Source organism: Crassostrea angulata, chromosome 3 (assembly GCF_025612915.1).
Source record: "Crassostrea angulata isolate pt1a10 chromosome 3, ASM2561291v2, whole genome shotgun sequence".
Taxonomy (NCBI): domain Eukaryota; kingdom Metazoa; phylum Mollusca; class Bivalvia; order Ostreida; family Ostreidae; genus Magallana; species Magallana angulata.
Genome location: NC_069113.1, coordinates 26,302,105 through 26,320,807, shown reverse-complemented (window position 1 = coordinate 26,320,807; position 18,703 = coordinate 26,302,105). Strand labels below are relative to the sequence as shown.

The following is an 18,703-nucleotide window of genomic DNA, read 5'->3' as shown; positions in this document are numbered from 1 at the left end:
CGGGAAAACCTAGAATTGAAAACACGATGGAAAAACAGTTTGTTACAAATTAGAATCACGTTTTTTGATGTCTTAAATTAGATAATTCTTATATCAGATGATACCGGAAGCATTATTATTCCGTTAGAATAGAATAGAACGATATCAATTGCTAATTATGTGTAATAAAGATGAAACACGATTTTATCATCAACGACACGGTAAAATGAGTGAATACCCCCTCTCCCTGAAGGATGCATGTACTGAAAGTATTTATTTATTCTTTACTAAAAAATTCCTCCTCTTGTGGTGTTTAACTTATAAAGTACAGACATGGAACACATGGAGTCCATACGAACCTAACTAGCAAAACCCCTAAAACTTCATGATAAACTTAAGTTTAATTCGGCTTTAATTCCTATTCCATCATTCTACATGGTCTCCGATGACAATCTTCCTTTTGTTCCTATCCTTGTCAGGCCTTTTCTTTTTTCGTTTTTTGCCAAATCTGTCAAACTTAACGGTATATCTATCTTTCTTGTCGTCGCCATTGTTGTTGTGACAGACAGAGCGTGGTATCACGTGACCGATTTAAGGCGGGGTTAATTCAAATGCTGGATTTACTATCGACTCCACAATAATTTTAAAAAATTATTTATTTATTTCTATATCTTTTTAACCCGAATAATATAAACTAAATAAATTATTAAAATCAAATATTTCTTAGCATGAAAAAATACGCCACATATACCTTTAAAATTTATCTTCTCAGAAAACTACATTGCTACAATTTTTTAAAAATTTCTAATGCTTGTTTTGATCCAATGAGAATTTATATTGTTCAAATCAGGAAGCACATTTTCTTGGAGAAAATATATAGCATGTGGTATTTTTGTCGGTCGGGTTTGATATTCCATAATTCGAAAACGGGGTTCTTTGTTTGAAGCAGCAATTTTTAACTTCATTGATAATCTTCAATACTCTTTATATTGTGAAAGGGTTCATATGTAAAGGTAAACTTAAAACATGCAGTATGAATTTTTGCAGATTTAGGGAAATAAATTAAGATTTACTTTAGTATGCTCTCTTCGAGTTCGGAGTTCGACATCATAACGATTGAAGAATGGATGGTAACGGCGGCGATTCTTCATTCGTTTGTTTATCATTTTTTGATCATGTTCGTTCGCCATAAATATCGCCGTACTCTGTTGAGTAATATTTAATGTTGCTTAAAATCAAAGTATAAACAAGTCTGGATATAAAATTATTTCACATAAGTTAATACATAATGCTTGTGATTTTAATTTGTTGAAAACAATTGATTTATTATACTTCAAGAAAGAAGATCTTGGACATTTTATATTAAATTATCCGGAAAGTTTATTCTCTGCTCAACCTCATTTAGATATTAAAAAAGGTACAATGTTATATAGTCAGAACATTTTGGAAAAAACCCAAAGAGGAACAAAGCAACATCATTAGCTCAACAGAACCCTCGGTTCAGGTGAGCTTTTCTGACCATTCGTATTCCGTCGTCCGTCCGTCTGTTAACTTTTGACTTCTTCTCTAAAACGAATGGGCTAAATTAACATTTGAACAATGTTACATGTATTTAAAAAATGCATAATATCGTATTCCAATTTTTGAAAAAGGCATTGTATGTACAAATCAAGCATTATCATTTATTAAAAATCCCAATTGTGTCTGTTTTCACTGGTCTGTTGACATGATTGTTTCTTTAATTGTTAGGGCCACACCGAAACATAAAGCACTATGAGTAAAATGACCAAACCCACGGTTCCAGCCATATATGATGCCAAGGTCAAACGCCTGGCCCAGACGGTACTGGTTCTCGCTCCCTCAGTGTCACCAGCGCGAAGCTGAAACTTGGCCTATGTAATAAAATATAAAATAATATTTCTTCAACCACAAGTCTTCTTCAGTATAATAAACAATTGAAATGCAATGCAAGGGTTAAGGGACAAATTGAGAACTTAGCGTACATTGATAAGCCGACAGGTGTTGTACAACGACTTGGATATGCAACTGACTAGTAGTAACTCAAATGTACTATTCACTATTTTAAAGTCACTTAAGTGTGCCATTGCTTATGGTCTTCAACCGACGTCAGTTAACAATTTTACATTTATACTTCATGAAAACAGCATGGTAATTTTTTTCCATTTTTAGTTTCAAGCATTTCTAGGATAACAAAATCTAAATATTAAATTTTTGACCAAAGCGCCCCCGGAATCTCATTTGCATGACCAAAAATGCAAAATCAAATCTCTTTCTCCACTTCCACGTGGGAAACAAGTAAATATATTGTGATGTTCATAAAACCCACTACCTAAATCTTGAAAATAATGGCCCCTAAGTCAGGGGTTAAGGCACACGGATGAGGTCAACATATACAGACAGTGGAAATAAATTTAATCTTTTGAAATCTCCTTGTCTACTTCGACAGTTGTAGGATTTAAGCTAAATACATTACCATGATATTAATTCGTAAATACTTTTACAGAAGTATGAAATTTCTGGCCCCTGGGTGAGGGGTTGAAGCCTTTGGGTTGGGTCAATATGGCCTTATAGTAACTTTTTATTATTTATAAATCCTCTCCGCTATTTCCAGAGCAGGGGTTGATAAACTGAATACATACTTATAATGTTCATAAAGCACTCTACGTACATCATGAAATTCGTGAGCCTAATGTTATGGGTTTAAGCCCTAATGGGTGTGGACCAGATGGCCAAACAGCGAATATGTATAAAATTTGATAATGCTTGCAATATTTTCTGAATTTAACTTTCAATGGAGATCTACTAAAAGCACTGTTATGTTGTCCAAAATATCTTCTGATGAAATGTGAAATTCAATGCTCATGGAGAAGGGATTCAGACTTTTAAATATAGGGGAAAGGATGTGTGAGAAATATAATCATATCGTGAACATTTATTTTTTTTAAATCAATGAATGACACGGGTAAATATAGCTGTTGGTAAATATTAAATAATCAAAGCGGGATAACAGCCACAGGGGTCTTGGAAGAGAATGGAGCTTAAATCCAAACACGAGACTCCCTGGAAGGTCATCACCGAGACCGTAATGGCCTTGTGGGCCTGTAGTTATATAAGACTTACATTTAGGTAAAATGTATCATTAATAATGTACATATAATAAATCAATTTTAAATAACTAGAACATCAATGAAAATGAACATCTTACATTAATAAGAAAGATAATGGCGCAGATTCCTAACGGGAAGAAGAAGAAAGTGGCAAGAACGGCCGGATATGTCCAGTCACGCTCTGGGACAGTGGTGGCAGCTGGTACTTGTTGAAATCCGCCTGCTCTCTTTCAAATCAATAAAAAAAAACATTGTTCAAACTACAGTTCTATTTTTAGGTGGAACTAAAGTTACATTACGATACGTTAATACACGAAGCTCCTAGTTAAAATGTTGTTAGAACCGTATATCATTAGTATGTGATTGATAATTTTCAAAAATGAAACCAGACTGTCGTAGCGCCAAGAATGCCCATGTAGAGAGCCAAAATTTCAAATGCCATATTAAGTTTTACATCTCTTTGCACTTTTTTTAGTTCAAGGGGGTAACTCTGTCAAAAGTCATCTGACCTGGATCAAATTCGAACTTGAGCTGGATATACATGTATTTTTGATGAAATATTTGTATTTACCATTTCAACCTTATACATTTATCCCTTCAAAAGTTAGAGAACGGAAACTGAAAAGGACTACACTTGATATGACCAAATATCTGCCCCAGTTTAATTAATGTTTGAATAATATGGTATCAAAATTAAATATTCATAAAACATTATTTAGAGGACGTATTTTATAATACTATTGATTAGTCCTCAATGTCCAATAGCTGTTTGTCTATGACGTCACTATATTTTTGTCACTTTTCCTTCATGGTTTATTTTTTAAAATATACAGCACAAATCTGCTCACGTACGATTTATGTCTCCCCTTTCAAATGGGAGACATATTGTTTTTGTCGATTTTCTTCTTATTATTCTTCTTCATCCAAATTTTGTCCGAGGCGTAACTTGATTACTCTTTGAAATTAAGACTTCAAAGTTGGAACATAGATATATTGTATTGAGGAAGAGTGCACAAACTCAAAATATTTGACCTTTACCTATTTTTTCCATCAAGGTCAACGGTTTTCTGAAAAATATCGTTGGGACCATAACACAGGATTCCTTGAACATACAGACTTTTACTTGTATCATAGATAGATATAAAAGATAGATATAACCTAGCTGAACCCTACCAAATTTTTTGACCTTGATCTAATAATTTTATTTCAAGGTCAATTTAGAAAAAAACTTTATTGTTCATCTCCTGAATTTACTTTAACAGGACTTCCAACTTGAAACAAAGAACAGTAATAATACACTGAGGTGTACTATTGTTCAATATTTGACCTTGTATTAACTCAAGGTCAAATAAAGTACAAATATAGAATTTTGTTTTGGCCATTACTTAAATACCCTTTGACATTATGACTTTAAACCTGGAATGTTGATAGATGATATTAAGAAGGCGTGCATGCCACCAAAATTTTAGACCTTTCCCTATTTTGTTCTTCAAGGTCAACCGTTTTCTGATTCATTAAACATACAAACTTTTGATTTGTATAATATATAAATGGTATATAATTTAGCTGAACCATACCAAAATTTTTGACCTTTACTTAATATTTCTTATTTAAGGTCAATTTAGTAAAAAAAAACTTAACTGTTAATCTCCTGAATATACTTTGACAGACGGACTTCAAAATTCAAACAAAGAACAATAATAATACACTAAGGTGTACTATTGTTCAATGTTTTACCTTGACTCACAACTTTACTCAAGGTCAAATTAAGAAATTTTTTTATTGTCTTGATCGTAACTTTAATACCCTTAGACATTAAGCCTTCAAACTTGGAACATGTCAGCTCAGGTTATGGTCGCGTCGGGGGGTTCAGGGGGAATGGGACACTCGGTTGGGAGGAAATGATCTGAGGGATCTGGAACGTACTCCAGATTTAAATGAGCGTAGTTCCGGGAATCCACAGTCCGGTAGTGTCAGTTTTGCTCTAGGTGTTTGTAGTATACCTATGCCCCGAGGGGAGGGTGCCCCGTTTTATGTCACTCGGTGTGGGGAGGAGGATATGTCGCTGACTCAGGGTGCTTTCGGGGCCAGTCTCATGATGCACCGGGTTTGTACAGTTCTAAGCCCTGATGCGGAAGAGACAAGTAATCCTAGAGGGGGTTGTTGACCAGATGCAGGGAGAACTGGTACATGTTCAGGGGAATGTGAGTCAGGTACAGGGGACTTCGGTACCATGAGCCACAGGGCCCATAGCCTAGGTCAGGTCGTTGGGGCTCTGCAGGGATATATAAGCACACTAGAGTCTAGTGTGACGTCCCAGGTAGGCTCCAATGACAGGAATATGGGTACTCAGATAAGTAACATTACCCAGATGTTAGCAGGCATGTTAGGGGTAATAAGCCTCAGCCTGTCACCCAGCCGCAGGAAGTCGGAGTAGCTGGTAATCAGCCAGCGGTAGTAGGGAGCCAGGGAAGTCCCTGGCCTTCAGGTCCAGTGCCGAACCTTGACCTCCCTGCAGATCGAACTACGATGTCTCAAACTAGTTACGCTTGCGTTACGGGTAATCCCACTCCTCGTCAGTCGGTTTCATTACCTCTTGGACAGCCTCAGCTGTACAGCGGTATGACATCGATACCACCAAGTACTATTTGCTCTATTTAGTGCGGCGGAACTGCGGTTTATCCTGCATTAACGGACCAAGGCTTGGGAATTCTAACGTCCTATGTCAGTAGCATTGAGTTCGTCATGCTGACACCGACAATACCAAGGTCCAATGTCAGAAGCCAACGTGCTAGTCCATGCAGCCTACAGATATGAACCTAATGCAGTAGGCAGCCAGCATTCCGGTTGTCATGGTGTATTTGTAAGTCAAGCTGAAGTATCTATTGACGGACAGTCTTCAATCTTTAGTAAGGGTTGAATGCCTATGACTCGGACACTGATGTCGACCACTGCATGTAGGTCACGGCTGCCAAATTTGATTCCTCCCGGCAGCAGGAGCAGTTTTAGCAGGAATATCCCAGCTGAAGTGAAGGGTATCAAATACAACAGGGATGTAGAGTGTGGACCATTCTTCTCTAAATTCTTGGTAGCACCAGTGGAGTGACCCTGATTGTCTATTTGCCCTAAGCCTTACATTGGAGAGAACAACACTTTGGTACTTCGAAATTTTGCGACGCCGAGGCACATCGCTGAGTTTTGGGGAGGTTGTTACCCGAATAGAAGAACGTTTTGAAGGAATTTACTGAGGACAGCCTCTCAGCTCCATTGCCCATAGGGTAGATGAGGCTATGGAGCAGTGGGGACCGTGTCGTGGACACTGCCCAAAAAGCATTTGGTGGCGGAACCTCGCCAGAAATTTTCAAGGAGCAGCTGATCGTCAGGTTTGCACTTGGGTGCCATGATGGTAAGGCTGGTAAGCAGGGCTGGTTAGCAGCTCATTAATTTCCCCCCGAGTACGCTTGAGGAAATGATTAAGCGTGTAAAGACCTACCATCTCAGCCGGAGGGCGGTAATTCGCCGTCATCGGGCAGTTAGATCGGTCTCAACTGAGTGTAGATATGGGCGAAGTAGTTCTCGCTAACTCCAAGGCCGTAGTAGCAGGTTTTCTGATTCTGAGTTCAGGGGTAGGACTAGCGTTAGGAGGAGTGGTTTTTTTTATCGCGACTCTATAGAAAGGAGTCTTGATCGCAGCCCTGGGAGAAAGTATGACAGAGAAATGCCTGTGAGTCAGAGCCGCTCTAGGGCCTCGAGATCTGTGATATGCCTCGAGTGCAAGAAGCCAGGACATATGAAGCGAGAGTGTTCAAAGTAGAGGCGGTGTGATATTTCTAGATCTCCAAGGGATACCGAGGATGAGACAAGGTTGAAGCGGTGTGTTACAGATTCTGGTGATCGGGTGACTTTCTTACATAAACCAACTGTCAACGCTACCTATGTAATTCCCTCAGTCAGGCCCGGGAGCCAGTCATTAAGCTCCGGGGCATGGAATGTACCTATACAGATAGAAGGCCAGGAGATTCATAATTCAATTGACACAGTAGCTAACATTACGATTATCTCAGGGAAAGTGTATGAGTCGCTCAGACCCAAGCCTACGATTGTAAGAGACACTAATGTAAGACTTGCAGATGAAGGAGCAGGAATGACTGCCCAGTACATAGGCGATCTTAACATAAGAATTGGGGCTTGTGATTTTGTACACCCAGTCTATGTAGGCCCCTTACAGGATGAAATGCTTCTCGAAATAGACTTCATGAGAGCACAGGGTGCAGAGGTATCCTGTGAGGCCGGGACTCTCAAGGTCAGGAGAATTGCCAAGCTCTTTGAGCTTAGTACTGGCGTACCAATGTCCGTAGGGTACGGATCCCGTCGCACACTGCACGTATAATTGAAAGGGAAATGCCAGACTTAATACTGGAGCCAGCCATTATATTTCCGCCTGGTATAGAACCTACAATTCTGCAGGAACCCATGCAAGGTTGTGTGTGTTGAACATGACGGACCGTAGCTATATCATTAAGAAAGGTACAAAGGTGGGGGGGGGGGGCTACCTCTGCTTCGTCCGTTCTAAGTGTTGATCCTTTCATGCGACGCCTGGCGAAAGGGGGGAGAGGACAAAGCCAATATTTGTTTGCATCGAGTGTTTACCTGCTCCGCGAGACAGAAGGGTTTCTTGAGTTGAGTGTTATGTTTTGTTTTATGTGGAAAGGTACTCCAAAGTGATGCAGGGTATTTTTATTGTTTTGTTAAGTTATTTGTTTGTTTTAGCATTGGTAGAGTGTACCAAACTCTTGTATGATCCTTGGGCCGCGGTTGCGGGGGGATTGTTTAGATATCCAATGTGCCGAGATGTCCATTGGGTTCATGTACCCATTAGTTTGTTAAAGTCGTTGAGGCAACATATGTGGATCTTACTTGGTGCTACCCTGGTAATCCTTATCTTTTTTGCAGTGCCGGAGTCTTGGACGCTATGTTAAAAATTTTCACAGTGCCTTCGTCTTGGAATAATGTCCAATGTCTAGATACGAAGTAATGTATGTCATACGGAGTGGTGGATGTCATCGTTGGACCTCTTGGTGGATGTCATCGTTGGACCTCGTAGTGAATGTCATCGTTGGACTTCGTGGCGGATGTCATCGCTGGACTGCGTGCTGAGGGGGTACTATGTGAACTACCTGATGTGTTCGGGAAAGGGTGCGCCGAGACGAGCCGGAGGATGGGCCAGGACGAGCAGGAGGAAGGATCGAGACATTATGTAAAATGTTTTATTTTTTATGTTTTAGGATATAGATATTGTATGTTTATTATAGTTTGTACTATTGTTCGGGCTAGGAAATGGGGAGGAGTGTGGTGGTCCTGGCGATAGCGAGTACGAATTGCCTGGCTACCGCTTGCACTTGCTGACAATCGCCCTTCCAAAGAAACAAGACCTGCTTCATTGCTCTGTGTATTGTACCATCTGTTTACTATTCTATATGTGGCGGTTATTGCCAATAAAGATCATAGTACATTATATAAATAGTGCCTGTTTGGGAGGGTAACAGTTGAAATTGACACCCCGAGGAAACCATTGTCAACCGACAAGCGGAGGTTAACAATGGTTTTCGAGGGGTGTCAATTTCAACTGTTATCTTCCCAAACAGGCACTATTATTTTATTATACTGAATGTCTTTTTCTGCTTTTAGATAGAAATGACTTGAATTCTACGGCGAACCGTACGCGCATAATTTACGCGCATGTAACAATTCGTTGTGTTACCCGTTGCTAAGTGTGTGGCTAACACTGAGGGTAATATAGAACTGATTATTAACTGCCTTTAAACCAATCAGATTTCAGTATTTAACATGAAAGTATAATAAACCTAAAGTGTGTACCCTCTGTGGCATCACCAGCGACCTAAAGTAGCTATGTTATCAATACATGTGGTTGAATACTTTGTGGAAGCCATACAGAACGGTATAAAGTGATTTGAAATTTAAATACATATATCTTCTTATTACATATTAAAAATGTATGTTTCTTTTTAAATTATAACTTCGTTTTTATACTTATTCATGATTGCATTCAGAATATTCCATATTGTAACATAACACCACAATTTTCGTCTGCTTACTGCTTACGTTACATTTTGAGAAACTTACTAACTCAAAGATTGTTTTTTATGTTATGTTTATGACCTGAAAATACCTATCTGAATAATAAGTCTAGCATATCACGTAATTATTTAGCTTTTGTAAATCAGAATTGTTTATGTAAAGAAATGGGGAAGTAATGTCATACAGGACATAATTAACATCAACACAATGCATATTAAAGCCCGTTGAGCACCCCCCCCCCCCCCCTTGACGGTTTTTATGGTTAGGTTTAAGTAATTGTTGTTTAAAGATCAATATGTAAAAAATCAAATAGAAATGAAATGTTGATATGTTGCAAATTCCTTGTCATGCTGTAGGTGATAAGACAGGTACGCTATCAGAGGAATTTCAGCAACGAATGTTAACTAACCAAAGAAACATCGCATGAATTCTTGACTGATTCCCCATATATAAAAGCATTCTTTACAGAAAATACTCACAATCCCTTTGTCAAGTTTTTTTAAACAATTTGAACCAATTTGGACTTGCAAGTATGAAAATTATAACATCCACAGTGCATTTGGTTCAACTTTCAACATAAGTTCACAGACACTTAGAGTTTTAATCAAAGTACCGAAGAACTGACGGTGATATCAGTGATATAAACATTTCTTGAAAATATATGGATCCAAACAATATTGAACTCTCATCTCGTTCAACCAAACGCTCGACTATCGCGTTAATCTCCGACAAGTAAGAGAGACTTTCTGCTTGTCGGAGATTTACGGAGACAGCCGAGCGCCGAGTTGAACGAGACTATATTGAACTCTGGCGTAAGAATACATACAACTACAAAAAATATCTAAATTGTTCGTACAATTTAAAATCTGACTATTTTCAAGGTATTTATAAATATGTTTCCTTGAAAAACAATTTTTTAGCATACATTATTTCGAATTTATCAATTATTCTCAATAACTAATTTTTGTCAGCGGCGATGATTTGTGCTTTGATCCAAACACTGTTTCACTTTCGCTTTGTCAGCGTAACTGCATAGGAGAGTTGATAAAAATCAACTCCCAAAAAACAAGAGTGGAATCAAAAACCAAGATTTAAAATAAAAACAATAACCGCTACAACTCTATCATAAAAAAATCAAACTGAAAAAACAACAAACAACATTTTTAAAGATGTAAGAAATGTTAATTTTGACTTTGACAGAGGCAAGCTTTGATTTCAAATTGTTAGCTTGAGGACAGATGTGTTCCCCAAGCATGAGGATAATTTAAGGATTACATAACATTTGAAGGTCCAATAAATCAAAACTAAGAGTAATATTATGATGATAATTTTTCTAGATATTTGACTTTGCCACAGACTCTTTATTTAGAAGGAAAATCTTTTACATGTACTTTAATGATGTGACTTGATAAAGAAATAATGAAAATATCAGTAACATAATCTTTTTCTCTTATTTTTAGGTCACCTGAGTCACTCAGGTGACCTATTGCAATTGGTCTTCGTCCGTCGTCGTGCGTTGTGCGTTAACAATTTTACAATTTTAACTTTTTCTTGAAAACTACAGGTCAATCGTTACCATTTTTGGTGTGAAGCATCTCTATGGTAAGAAAAATCCAAATTGTGAAATTCATGGCTCTACCATCCCTGGGGTGCCACGGGCGGGGCCAAATATGCAAAAAAAGCCAAATTTTCAAAAATCTTCTTCTCTACTCCCACGCATGTGAGGAAAAAACTGGTTGCATGGTTATGATGTCCATGAAGCCCTCTACCAAAATTGTGAAATTTATGGCCCCTGGGTCAGGGGTTCTGGCTCTAGGGTGGGGCCAATATGGCCATATAGTAAAAATGTTTTAAATCTTGGAAAATCTTCTTCTCTACTACCATATATATTTTTTGAAAACTAGATGCATGATTATGATGTCCATGAAGCCCTCTACTTAAATTGTGAAATTCATGACCCCTAGGTCAAGGGTTCAGGCTCTAGGGTGGGGCCAATATGGCCAAATAGTAAAAATGTATTAAATCTTAGAAAATCTTCTTTTCTACTATTATATATATTTGTTAAAAACTAAATGCATGGTTATAATGTCCATGAATCCCTCAACCTAAAATGTGAAATTCATGACCCCTGGGTCAGGGGTTCAGGCTCTAGGGTGGGGCCAATATGGTCATATAGTAAAAATGTATTAAATCTTAGAAAATCTTCTTCTCTACTCCCATATATACCGGTATTTGTTAAAAACTAAATGCATGATTATGATTTCCATGAGGCCCTCTATCAAAATTGTGAAATTCATGACCCCTGGGTCAGGGGTTCAGGCTCTAGGGTGGTGCCAATAGGACCAAATAGTAAAAATGTTTTAAATCTTAGAAAATCCTCCCTACTCCCATATATATTTTTTGAAAACTAAATGCATGGTTATGATGTCCATGAAGCCCTCTACTTAAATTGTGAAATTCATGACCCCTCGGTCAGGGGTTCAGGCTCTAGGGTCGGGCCAATATGGCCAAATAGTGAAAATGTTTTAAATCTTAGAAAATCTTCTTCTCTACTCCCATATATATTTGTTAAAAACTAAATGCATGGTTATGATGTCCATGAGGCCCTTTACCTAAATTGTGAAATTCATGACCCCTCGGTCAGGTGTTCAGGCTCTAGGGTGGGGCCAATATGGTCAAATAGTGAAAATGTTTTAAATCTTAAAAAATCTTCTTCTCTACTCCCACACATGTGGGCAAAAAACTGAATACATGGTTATGCTATCCCCAATCTCCTTTACCTAAATTGTGAAATTTATGGCCCCTGGGTCAGGGGTTCATGACATGAGGAGGGGGGGGGGGGCAATATAGTGTTAATGCATATAATGTTTAAAAATCTTCTTCTCTATTCTCACACATCTGTATAAAAAAACACTGACTAATAATTATGTTTACCAGGAAGTCCTCTACTGAAATTTAAATTTTCATGTCCCCTCAAAGATGGGTTTTGACTCTGGGGCAGGGCCAAAATGGATGTATAGATGTTAATGCATATAATGTTAAAAAATTATCTTCTTTACTCCCACACACCTGAAAGGAAAACTGAATTCATGATTTTGTAGACCAGATCTTTTAGTTTAGTTTAGTTTCACAGTTCTTTTTGAAATGTGGTCGTCATTACAAATTTATGATTTTTCTACTCCAGTATGAAACCTAATTAATTAGATGCATAGACTCCATGACAAGTTTGTGTATGGGATATATGCTACTCAGGTGACTGTTAAGGCCAATTGGCCTCTTGTTTGTTGATGTGACTAATTTGAACTAATCTGAAAGGGAAAATGGCCACAATTAATGTTAATTATTGATTAAATGCATAAATCATATACATATGCATGTATATGCCGATTTTGTACAGACTAACAAAAATTTATAGATTTTTACCTTCTTTCCGAAGTCAATCATGCGCATAAAAACAATTGTCAGTCATTCACTAGATAATCCAGAACCGACATCACATTTTTAGCACATGTTCATTACAGTGAACTGTTTTAACCCTCTTGCTTTGGTATACTCTGATTTAGACTTTGTTAGTTGTTTAGTTGGTTGGACATATTAGTATATGCAAAATTGTGAATTAAAATGATTATATAACAAAATGACATGAAGTAGTATGTTTCAAGTGTTTTTAAATCCATTTTTGAAGACAATTTTTCCCCTCTTATTAAAATATCATATTTTGTCTAAAACTTGAAGACAAAAATTGTACAAGAACATGAATGGTTACTATTTATTCGTAAAAAACCATTTTTATATCATTATATTGAACACATTTGCATGTTAAAATGTCCATTTTAAGTACAAAAATTTCTACTATTATTCACTAAAAATGAAGGTTTTTCCCAAATTTCTTTATTTTACAGCTTTAGATATATTTAAATGTGTTTAAATATCATAATATTGAAAACATGTGCATGTTAAAATGTCCATTTTAAGTATAAAAAAGGGGAAAATTTCCCCAGTTTTCTACTACTTTTCCCTAAAAACGAAGGATTTCACCCAAATTTCTTCATTTTACAGCTTTAGATTTTTCTAGACTTTTAGTGTATTATTGTCTAGGTATTGCACTTTCAATAAATCCTTTAAAAAATGCTGTTGCAATTTTATCAAGATTTGGCAAATTTTAGAGTAGATTGACTTGACATGTCCGCGTGTGTGTTTGAGTGTGTGCGGATTTATGAGTAAATAAAAATAAAATATTCACAAAAGGAAATATGAAGAAAACATTACACTTTAGTCGATACTGGTGCAGTGCCAGTGTCATATAAGAATGTGATACTGATAAACCGAGCCCTTTGCAAAATCTTCATTCAAGAATATTGCGTATATTTACTCTGAAACTGCAAGGTCTGAACACGTTTGCTGATACACTGATTTGAAAAAGGGATTCAATGCCAACTTACTACGATGGTCACAGTTGGTGAGTTTTCTTTAGCATGCTGCAGATGTGGAGACCCGAGAGATTGGGGTGGGTCATTCTGCCCGTAAGGATGAGTGTCTGAAAAAAATAATTTCTTCGTTGTCACGAAAGACATGCATATTTTAACTTGATTCAAAGCATCGTATTACGTTAAGTTAACGTGATCACGTTGATCAAACAAAATAAAATCAGAATTCATTTTTGTCCCTCTGTTAAAAAAAGAGGCCTACAGGCATTGATTGTCACCTGTAAGTACCGTAGCCCTAAGATTAACATGTCATTGTCTCATGATTGCATTTTAAGCTTCATTTTGAAGTGAAAATATTTGAACCAAATATTTATTTTTCCCCACATATGTGAAACCAAAGAAGATTTTTGAACTTTTGGCATTTTTTTTCACATTTGGCTACTCCTATGAGGCCCCGAAGCGGTAAGGTCACGAATTTCACAATTTAGTTTCTTCTAATCATAGAAATACTTTACACCAAAAAATGGTAAAAATTGGCAATGAAGTTTGCAAGAAGTTAAACATGTAGAATTGTTAACGCACGACGGAAGACGCATGTAAGAATGTATTTAATCTTTAAAAGACACGCTGAATCAAAATAGTCTTTTTATAGAACTTACATAGAAACTATAGTTGTACTTTTTGATTATAACAACGGAAATAAGAAAAAATATACAAAATTCGATCATAAGGGAGGTTTCAAGCATTATAAGTCTGCACATATAAGTTTTTCAAGTAGTTAAAACTCATCCGTAATTCAGCATGTAAACAATTCGATTTTTTAAACATTGAGTGTCACGTGATTGAGATTGCTACATGTATCTAAAAATAGTTACAGTGGAATTGAAGCACTGAAAACAACCCTGAAATCTTCAGTTATTTAATGTCTATAGTTAGAAATCTGCATTCTTAGAGATTGCATCTTAATGAATGTTCAAAAAATGTTAGTTCTTGATGACACTGGATTTCCCTGTTAGGCCATTTGCTCATGACATATGCCATGCTGCAGTATTTACAATCCTTCGCGCTTGCGTGACTATTAAGCGGAAGGGAAACTCAATATTTTTGTATTGGTCCCACGAATAATTCATTTTTTCGTTTTAATTTGATTTATTTAAGAAATAAAGTACGAGTTTTCGTGAATGTTGCAGAATAACCTCTGAGGTCGAGAAATGTTGCTTTGAAATATAAAAGCCGAGGCGTTAGCCGAGGCTTTTATATTTAAAACAACATTTCGAGACTGAGGAGGTTATCCTGCAACATTCACGATAACAAGAACTTAATTTCTATTCTACTTACAGCCCAGTATTTCTACAGATCGTTTCTCCTATAGAGAGATGATCAAGTCATTTTGAAAGGTGTTTCGTGTAACCCCAACGGTTTTGTAAGTAATGTTTTCATGTGTATCTATCAAAGGAAACACTTGCAGACGATACAATTTTTTTTTTATTTTAAATACTCTTCACTTATTTATAAAATATCTTTGAGTCATATTCCTAATATTTTAAGGGCAATTTAATACGATTATTACTACTACACGTTATATATTTTATGTAAAAACACGCAGTGAAAATGTGCTTCCCTAGCACATTTTCACTGCGTGTTTTTACATAAAATATATAACGTGCGGTCCTCGGAACAGCCGCATTGATCTGTTAAAAATAAACATTTGAGGCAATATACATCGTTTTGACTGGAACTAACACGTGAAATTGACATGGTTTTAAAACTTTTAACGAGACAAATAGGTATTTCTGATCTGATAATTTACTGATGACGTTCATGGTATATTTGAGAATAATGTCCGCGGCATCTCTTTGACCTCGGCAATAACTGTAGTGGAATTACTTTTGAATACTGCATATTTTACAAAAAAGTTCGTCTTTTCGTGTGATTTATAAAATATGCGGAAATCGTGTAAACATTCGATATTTGGTAAATCGTGGGTTTATGCACACGTGCGTCACCATGTTTCTTTAAAAATCTTCTCTAGTCCCATATTGGAGAAGAATTAAATGCATGGTTATGATGTCATTAAAGTCCTCTACCTAAATTTGTTTAATTCATGGTCCATGGGAGAGAGGTTCGGGCCCTTGGTTGCGGCAATTATGGCTACGTAGTAAAATGTATTGATTTAATAATATTTTCGTATTGATTTAATAATATTTTATTCTGTACTATCACAGTCGTGGGAGATGAAGTCATGGATTGTTGTTATGTTCATAATTTTATGATGTTTAATCGTGAAATTCACAGCCCAGACCATGGGACAAAAGGAGATACTTTTTTTTGGGGGGGGGGGGGATTATAAATATGGCCATATAATGAAAATGTATTTTTACTCAGGTATTTTGCTGTTGGTCAGCAATTTACAATTTTAACTTCAACTTTAAAACTATATGGTAAATTGTCATTTGGCAATATTGAATTAAATATGTGTTCTATTTTGGAAATCGACTTTAATATCCTGTGCATTGTATACTTGTAGAAATAAGCAGTATGCATTTTGTGTGTATTATAAATATAACTGATAGACAATTAAACGCCTGCAGGTCTCTTGATACCAAGTTTACAATGCATGATCCCTGGAGCTAATACATAATCCGATATTTCTCCGACCCTTGAACCCCCTATCCCTATTTTCACGAATGTATAAAATATTTTAAGGTGGGATAACAGTCAAAGCGCGTCATTTTTGAGCTCAGTAAATTGCAACTTTCTAACATGTTTGTAACTGTAGCTCCCAGATCATCCATCGGAATTTTTTCATATCGGGAGCAGCAGACCAATCTGACATTTGAGACAATATATATTAACCCCTACGCCTTTATAAAACATTGAATCTTATATCAGAAAATTATGTTACTTAACTTTGCTAAATATTAAATTTTACTGCTCTTGATTATTTAAAGTGTTTTAGGTCAAAGTAATTCGCCATTATTGCTCAGGTGAGTTATGTGGCCATGGGCCTCTTGTTTTGAAGATGTACTTATTTATCAATAAATGAATTAGTATACAAAACAGAACGTCAATTTCAAGATTTTACTGTCTATGCAGAGAGAGAGAGAGAGAGAGAGAGAGTTTTAGTTTTCATTCTGAATTAATTAATAAAATGATTTATACATACGAGCATGTTGTTCCATATCGAAATTATTGGGTTTTGAGATTAAGGCCATGTCACGAATAAATATAAAGATAACATAATTTTTCCTGTATTTATTCTTGGAATGGAAGTATTTATTCTTTATGTTTACATAGAATAAAATCTGTAATCTTACAGGTGATGTTCTATTTCGATATCTTTCTCGGCCAATTTTTAGATAACTGTTCCGATAAAAAAAATTACAATATTCTGTTTAATTTAGTACAAAAGGTGTACATTTAGACTAAAAAATCAAAGGGCAAGAAATATTATTAGCTTTTTTCTGGTATACCTAATGTCTCAACAATAACAAAGGCAAGCCGTATTGCTCAATCCATTTGATTTAACAATTAAACACGTATATAAAATATAAAATTATAAGGGTCAAATTCTACCCTAGATCCTTGACGGACTTGCAAAGAGCTCTCAAGATAATATAAACCCGAAAGTAGATAGTCCCTTTAATCAATTAAAACCATCTTTTTCTTCTGTGAGTTTTGTATTAAAAAATGACAATAACAAACTGTCAACCATCTCAAAAATCCATAAAACGAAATACAAATTCAAAGTAGAGCAACACGGACTTCTAAAAATATAGAATAGAGGTAGAATTAGGTGCCATGGAGGAGTGAACATCCTCTACTGACCGGTCACACCCGCCGTGTGCTCTTTGTCGTAATCGGGGAAAAACGAAAAACTCTGTAGACAATTAGGTGATTAATTATGGTCAAACAATTAGTATTGAAAACGTCAGTCAGCATGCTACCCAGTTGAAGATTGTATTTGCTGACAATGTCGTTGTATCGGCCATAGCACTTACAAAATGATGACTTCAAACGAGGCTGTTGATAGTCCTGTTTAATCAACTTGTTTGTCAGTAGCTTGCCTCGCCTTAGAAACTGTTCATACGAAGAGCATGCCCTTGTGTATCGAGTTAACTGAGAGACAAAACCACCATATGCAGGTGATGAAGGTATATTGCTACGTAAGTAAGGAAAGTTGACTAAAGAAAAAATGAAGTCATCGCGTTTATCATAAAGTTTTGTTGTTAGGTTACCATCAATGTCCATTTCCAGTAAAATATCCAAGTGTGAAACAGATGACGCAAACTAAGTGGTATCTTTTATTTTAAGTTCACTGGGATATATCAAGTCGACATAAGTATGGAAATAACAATTGTTAATTGATAATACGTCGTCAATATACCTGAATGTTGAGTTGAAGGCCACAGCGAGTGATTTTTGGGAGTTGATTTTAATCAACTCTCCTATGCACTTACTCGAGCAAACCGAAAGTGAAACAGTGTTTGGACCTAAGCACAAATCAATACCGCTGACAACACTTAGTTCTTCAAAATAATCGATAAATTCGATGCAATGTATTCTGAAACATTGTTTTTCAGGAAAACTTATTTAAACCTTGTGAAATTTTAAATGGCACAAACAGTTTAGATATTTTTGAAGTCGTATGTATTCCTCTGCTAGAGTTCAATGTAGTCTCGTTCAACCAGACGCTCGGCTAGCTATCTCCGTTAATATCCGACAAAACATAGAGTCTCTCTTGCTTGTCGAAGATAAACGGAGACAGCCGAGCATTTGGGTGAACAAGACTAAAGTTCAATCCTGTCTGAGTCCATACCATTTCTCAGAAATATTTCGATTACTGATACTACTTGCTATGCAAAATCACATATCATTGATTTTAAAATAAATGATAATCGATAAAATTAACTCCCGTCAGTACTTCAGTACTTTGATTTTTTCACGCACAAGTTTTTGAGTTTTTGAATAAATTCTGTTTCACAAGTAGGTCTGCTAACAATGGGGCACAATTTGTACCGATGGGAATTCCAACAAATTGTTGGAAGACTTGATTTCCAAAAACTACAT

The 18,703-nt window shown here is 36.3% G+C and overlaps 1 protein-coding gene across 1 annotated transcript; it reads right to left on the bottom strand.

Annotated features, from left to right (window-relative positions):
- Positions 1-1,340: 1,340 nt before the first annotated feature.
- LOC128178094 (uncharacterized) lies at positions 1,341-16,841 on the bottom strand. Its single transcript, XM_052845105.1, has 4 exons — positions 16,800-16,841; positions 13,649-13,743; positions 3,206-3,334; positions 1,341-1,871 (listed from the first exon to the last, which is right to left on the bottom strand). The coding sequence occupies exons 1-4, from the start codon at positions 16,813-16,815 to the stop codon at positions 1,725-1,727; spliced, it is 387 nt and encodes a 128-aa protein (XP_052701065.1). The 5' UTR covers positions 16,816-16,841; the 3' UTR covers positions 1,341-1,724.
- Positions 16,842-18,703: the final 1,862 nt, after the last annotated feature.